At 49.6% G+C, this 6,548-nt stretch overlaps 1 protein-coding gene across 1 annotated transcript in view; it reads right to left on the bottom strand.

The window, feature by feature from the left end:
• Nucleotides 1-238: 238 nt before the first annotated feature.
• The window catches only part of NAA40 (N-alpha-acetyltransferase 40, NatD catalytic subunit), a 16,514-nt gene continuing 10,204 nt past the window's right edge, over nucleotides 239-6,548 (bottom strand). The window contains exons 3-8 of the mRNA XM_017516932.2: nucleotides 6,055-6,062; nucleotides 2,868-2,963; nucleotides 2,636-2,794; nucleotides 2,382-2,465; nucleotides 1,482-1,559; nucleotides 239-1,189 (exon numbers count right to left, since the gene is read on the bottom strand). Of these exons, the coding sequence (XP_017372421.1) occupies nucleotides 1,048-1,189; nucleotides 1,482-1,559; nucleotides 2,382-2,465; nucleotides 2,636-2,794; nucleotides 2,868-2,963; nucleotides 6,055-6,062 (567 nt within the window). The 3' untranslated portion in view covers nucleotides 239-1,047. The remainder of the gene's footprint in view (nucleotides 1,190-1,481; nucleotides 1,560-2,381; nucleotides 2,466-2,635; nucleotides 2,795-2,867; nucleotides 2,964-6,054; nucleotides 6,063-6,548) is intronic.

Below are 6,548 nucleotides of genomic sequence, written 5' to 3' on the forward strand. Positions count from 1 at the left end.
GCTCTCTGAAGAGGGAGAGTGGCTGCAGGGAGGGATGCCCTACCCTTAGAGAGCGATCAGCACCAAGAGAAGAAATGGAGTTAAAACTATTCGAGGAACGAGAAGTCCTGGGAAAGAAGGGGCTCCCTGATGTTATTCTCCCCTTGAGACTAAGAACAGAGGTATCTGGGGTAGAGGCGAGAGGCAGAAGAGAAAGAACGGTGAGGGCTGGCAGACATGAACAAGCAGAACCTCTGGCTTTCTTCTATGAATCAAAAGCTCAAGTGACTGCCATGAGACCAGGAGGTTAAGTTCAGAATGCAGCCACGACCAGGAGCCTAAAGAAGATCATCCCCACGGCGGGCCGCACAGAACACCTCATTCCTGGTTCTTTCAGGTTCTCTCTCACTGACAGCGATGGAGAGAAGCAGTCCTCCTCCCAGAGTCAGCTGGTCCCAACGTGAGCCCACTCCATGAATCCATAAAAACAGCTGGAAAGAGCTTTCTTCACTTCCCTGCATCTTGGCACAAAAGATCTTCCCACAGTCTCCATAGGAGCATTCCATCTGTGAAAGCGTGAGTCTCTCTGAAGCCTCCCTCTATGCCCAGATCTTATACCCAGTGTGTTTCAATTTGGGGATCAGCAAACCCTAGACCCAGGACTCCAGAACTTTCATAAAGGTGGGCATAAACATTCCATTTGTCCAAGTGTGTGTGTATGGGGGCGGGGACGGTGCCAGGAATCTAGGGGCTGCAGCAGTGGGAGAACTTCCACTGCAGGGCCCAGAAGCCAAGTGAAGAGGCAGCCACCGTGGAGGATGAGCTTCACAGCCAGGCCCACCCACTCTTCCCTCTCCCCTTCATTCCCTCCCAGCATTCTGGTCTCCTAGGAGAGGAGGAGGAGCAGCTCATACCACTTCTCTCCAGGATTCTGTGCTCTCGGGCTGCAGCCTGGCACGTGCAGGGCTGGGGAGGTTACAGCCCTGAGGGCACCTGGCAAACGGAGAGACCAGGAAAGAGGAAAGGCTTTAGGAGAGAGCACTGTGACTTGCAAGTGGCTCTGAGAGTTCAGTGGCAGCAGCCACCACAGTGCCCACCCGCGTGGGAGTGTTGACTGTCCCCAAACTTGGTCCTCCGGCTCAGGATCTCATAGGAGCAATCCTCCCCACAGCAACCGGACATGCTGGGGGAAGAGTCATCAATTTCAAATCTGCAAGGCAGGCAGGAGAGAAGGGTTGGTGGCAGGGAGCTGAATATGTATGCCTTCCTCCCTGGCCCGAGGACTTTTCTACCAGCCACACTGATAAGGCCCTTAGGATGAAGGTGCAGGAGGTGGGCAGGGGACCAAATCAGAGGGCACTACCATACCATCTCCCCAAACCTGAACCCCCATGGACCTGGACTGTGAGCTCAGATATCAGGATGAGTGGGGGCCAGGACCAGAAAAATGGCCCTCAGCAGGCCCACCTACCACCCAGAAGGACCCACACCCAGCTCCTTACTGCAACGCTTCTCTGAAGAACTGGTAGGCGCCATGATTGTGTTTAAATACTGTTAACATAACCTTCTTCATCTGTGTGCTGGAAGAAAGCAGAGCAAGTACCTTTTAGAAAGAGAAACATGACTGGGCATGGTGGCTCGCATTTGTAATCCCAGCACTTTGGGAGGCTGAGGTGGGAAGATCACTTGAGCCCAGTAGTTGGAGACCAGACTGGACAACAGTGTGGGACCCTGTCGCTACAAAACATTTAAAAAATTTTAAAAATTAGCCCAGTATGGTGGCATATGCCTATAGTCCCAGCTACTCTGGAGGCTGGGGCCAAAGGACTGCTTGAGCCTTGGAGGTAGAGGCTACAGTGAGATATGATCACACCATTGCACTCCAGCCTAGGTGACAGAGTGAGACTGTCTTGGGAAAAAAAAAAAGGAGAAACAGAGATTAAGGTCACGCTTCCTTTCTTTTCTGTCTCTATTACTTCCCTTTCACCCAAAGAAGTGTTCCTGAATTTGGCCTCTAGCCTCCAGAGGTCTTGGACCCCCACAGCACTCACTGCTTCCCTCCTTCACAAGTTGATGAGACTGCAGAGGCATCAGCCCCGACCAGACTGGCTTCTTCCAGAGCAGGGATCTTTCCCACTTTCCCTCTGTAGCCCTATTACTTAGGTACAGAATGTGGCACAGATTAGGAACTCAAAAAATGTTGCTTCGCTGAGGTGAACATACAAAATCTGGAGTCATAACAAGGCAGACAGTGTCTTACTGAGAGGGTTCTAAGACACCTTTCTCACAAAACATGCCTAGGAGCCCGGCCCTCCAAGGAAGCTCAAAGAATAGCAAGCGCCTCAGTGACAGCTCCTTCCAACTGAGTGCTGCACAGGCCTCCTAAGAAGCAGGGGCCTTACCTGTTGGCCATGAGCTGCAGGATCTGTATGAGGAACTTCCCCAGGCCTTTCCGCCGTACCTTGCTTTCCAACTGCACTTCATAGCTAGTTGAAGAAAGCAGAGAGGTGAGCTTGCAGGATGAGCACGAAGAGGCTATAAGGTCTGGCAGAGGAGAATGCAGTTCTTGGCAGCCCATAGACCTAGGTAGGCTGGAGTGAGTGCCTGGACTCACCAGGGTCTCCCTCCCCGACCTCCCCCAAGCCATGGCTCCTACCAGTACAGGACTTCATCCCCGCACTCCACGTCAAACCGGAAGTGAGAAAAGGCAACAGGGACAGAACTGTTTTCCCAAGCAATGAGGTACCAGGCTCGGTCATCTGTCATTTCCTCCCGTTTCTCTCGGTCCTTCCAGCCCCACTCGCTCTGCTCATACCTGAGGAATTTGGGAGCAGTCAGAAAGGGAAGCTGGGAGAGGAACTAGGCTCCCCTGGTCAGGATACGCTTACATGGTTTGCATATTCGTTTTGGTCAGGTCGAAGGCCCAATCCACGGTGGCAGGGTCTAGTCCAGACACTCGCTTACATTCAATGGAGACATTCAACCTGAGAAGAGAACAGGGGGTGCTTGAATGCATTACAGCGCTCCTGCCAGGGTACTGCTGTTCTTCACTCAAAGTCTACAGGGAGGAGGGCCTGGTCTCAGTTATCGACAGAAGAGCCAACCCTGTACCTTCCCCAGCATGACCAGAGAAGGTGCCTTGCAGGAACGAAGTCTTTCAGGCTGAGATTACGAATTGTGGGCACGCAGCCCACCCCCCACCACAAGGCCTGTCTCCTGCCTCCCCAAGCTGACCTTATCTGCCTCGGCACTTTGTAAACTTCTTGTCTCTCTCTGCTACCTCTTTATTCTTTTCCCACCTTTTCTGTCTCTTCTGTACTTTGCTATAAACACTCATGTCTTCTGTTATTTCATTCCTGCCCTTAGGCATTTTTCCTGTTGCTGTAATTTCTGAACTGACGCCTCACTGTGCTCCCATGGGACCCCTTTCCTCTTATCTACCAATCTCGCCTTCAAAACCCCTAGGTGACCCCAGGTCCTTCAAGAAGACTATGACTGAACACACCCCAACCCACCCCCCCATGCCAGGAGTCCTGCCTGCTTCATCTGAGGAGGGGGGATACTCTCAGCTAATCAACAGGGTGAGGCTGGCATAGTGGCTCACACTTGTAATCCCAGCACTTTGGGAGACCGAGGCATGTGGATTACCTGAGGTCAGGTTGAGACTGGCCTGGCCAACATGGTGAAACCCTGTCTCTACTAAAAATACAAAATTAGCTGGGCATAGTGGCACACGCCTGTAATCCCAGCTACTTAGGAGGCTGAGGCAGGAGAATCACTTGAACCTGGGAGGCAGAGGTTACAGTGAGCCGAGATCGTGCCACTGCACTCCGGCCTGGACAAGAGCGAAACTCTGTCTCAAAAACAAACGAATGAACAAACAAAAAAAACAGAGTGAAGCAGGCTCCAGTCCAACACTGTTTTTCTAAATCCACAAATGCCACAGGTGTTAAGGTATCTGTTTCTAAATGAAGTTTAAGTAAAATGCAGTTAAACTCCTTGACCAATCTGTGAAATCATTCTCTAGATAGCACTACACTCTGAAAGGACTAGAGTCAGCAAACGCGAAGCCTTTAAAGAGCTCCCATATCAATGTATTTCAATGACCACAACCCCCAGAGGATGTGCCCACTGGAATCCCATCATCATTACAGACTGGCACACCACATTTGCTCAGCCTTGTAATTCAGAACTTCCTGCCCCAAAGCCGGGCGTGTTTTCTTTATCAACCACTTAGCCGTCACAGCTGCCCAAACACAGCACTGCATCTGTCTTAACTACAAAATGTCCAAAGCCCATCTGCAGGTACAAATTCTCCATTAAAGAACATGAAAGTAAGATCACAGCCACAGGAATCACACAAAATTCAAGGCAAAGTATGTCAAAAGACTTTCCAGAGACCAGGAGCAGTGGCTCACACCTGCAATTCTGGCACTTTGGGAGGCCAAGGTGGATGGATAACTTGAGGTCAGGAGTTCAAGACCAGCCTGGCCAACATGGTGAAACCCCTTCTTTACTAAAAATACAAAAATTAGCCCAGCATGGTAGTGTGTGCCTGTAGTCCCAGCTACTCAGGAGGCTGAGGCAGAGGAACTGCTAGAACCCAGGAGACAGAGGCTGTAGTGAGCCAAGACTGCGCCACTGCACTCCAGCTTAGGCACAGAGTGAGACTCCATCTCAAAAAAAAATCAAGATTAAAAAAAGAATACCCATACCAGCTGCTACTTACTGAGCCGAACATATTCCGTTTCCTTCTTAAAACAACCTTGCAAGTTTGGCATCATCCTATCTGACAGGTAAGAAAATGGGGCTTGAAGAGTATGAGTGACTTCTCCAAATAGAGTTAATAAGCAGCCCAGCTATAATCCAACCCCCAGCACAGAGAAGCCACAGCCCTTGTTTTTTTTTTTTTTTTTTTTTGAGACGGAGTTTCACTCATGTTACCCAGGCTGGAGTGCAATGGCGCGATCTCGGCTCACCGCAACCTCCGCCTCCTGGGTTCAGGCAATTCTCCTGCCTCAGCCTCCTGAGTAGCTGGGATTACAGGCACGCGCCACCATGCCCAGCTGATTTTTTGTATTTTTAGTAGAGACGGGGTTTCACCATGTTGACCAGGATGGTCTCGATCTCCTGACCTTGTGATCCACCCGCCTCGGCCTCCCAAAGTGCTGGGATTACAGTCTTGAGCCACCGCGCCCGGCCAGCCCTTGTTTATCCCCAAGCCAAGATGTTATATTCTGGAAGCACAACTCATCAACAGCATTTCAGGTAAGGCAGATTATACCTCCTATTTTAGATACCAAAAGGACAAAAAAGTGAGGAAGCTTTCAATCCATAGCCTATAGTTAACTGGATCAGCAATAATAACAGCAAACAGGGGGAGGGGTGAAAGCTGACCTGCTGGGTACAATGGTCACCATTTGGGTGCTGGGTACACTAGATGCCCAACCCCACCATTACACAAGATATCTGCACATGTACCCCTGGATCCAAAATAAAATACATTTTAAAAATAAAATAACAGCAAACACTTATCTAGTTTTCATTATGCTGCAGGAACTAACACTTTGCATCTTATCCTCCTGACAACTCCATGAGAAAGGTACTATTATTAGAGCCATTTTTGGTTTGGAGTTTTTGTTTTGTTTTGAGACAGCGTCTTGCCGTCACCCAGACTAGAGTGCAATGGTGCTACCACGGCTCACTGCAGCCTCCACCTCCCAGGCTCAAGCAATTCTCCCACATCAGCCTCCCCAGTAGCTGGAACTACAGGCATGTGCCACCATGCCCAGCTAATTAAAAAAAAAATTTTTTTTTTGTAGAGACAGGGTCTTCCTATGTTGCCAGGGCTGGTCTTGGACTCCTGGGCACAAATGATCTTCCCAACCTCAGCCTCCCAAAGTGCTGGGATTACAGGTGTGAGCCACCACACCTGGCCTAGGCCCATTTTTTACTAGAAAACTGAGGAACAGAGAGGTTAAGTAATTTGTTGAGGGTCTGCTAGGCACAGCACTTTAGGTGGGGGAATCACTTGAGGACAGGAGTTTGAGACCAGCCTAGGCAATGCAGTGAGACCCCTTTCTCTACCAAAATTTGTGTCTGTGTGTGTGTGTGTGTGCGTATGTATGTATATATATACATACATACACATGAGAAAAAGTAATTTGCCCAGGGCCAAATAGCCAGTAAGTGGCTTTTAACAATTATACTATATACTCAGGGAAAGAGCACTAGATTGGAAATTAAAAGCTCCCTCAGCTGTCAGAGGGAAACTCCATAAACTCAGAAAGCTCATTTGACTTCTCTGAGCCTCAGTTTCCCATGAGTTAAATGTGAGTGTCAGCCTAGATAATTTTCCAAGTTTGCTTTGGCTCAATGATTCTTTGTACAGAGAGAAGAATCAGTACTAAAGAGACATCAGGCCGGGCGCAGTACTCACGCCTGTAATCCCAGCACTTTGGAAGGCTGAGGCAGGCAGATCACTTGAGGCCAGGAATTCGAGACCAGCCTGGCCAACACAGTGAAACCCCATCGCTACTAAAAATACAAAATTAGCTGGGCATAGTGGC

The sequence above is a fragment of the Cebus imitator genome, unplaced genomic scaffold (genome assembly GCF_001604975.1).
Source record: "Cebus imitator isolate Cc_AM_T3 unplaced genomic scaffold, Cebus_imitator-1.0 Scaffold609, whole genome shotgun sequence".
Taxonomy (NCBI): Eukaryota; Metazoa; Chordata; class Mammalia; order Primates; family Cebidae; genus Cebus; species Cebus imitator.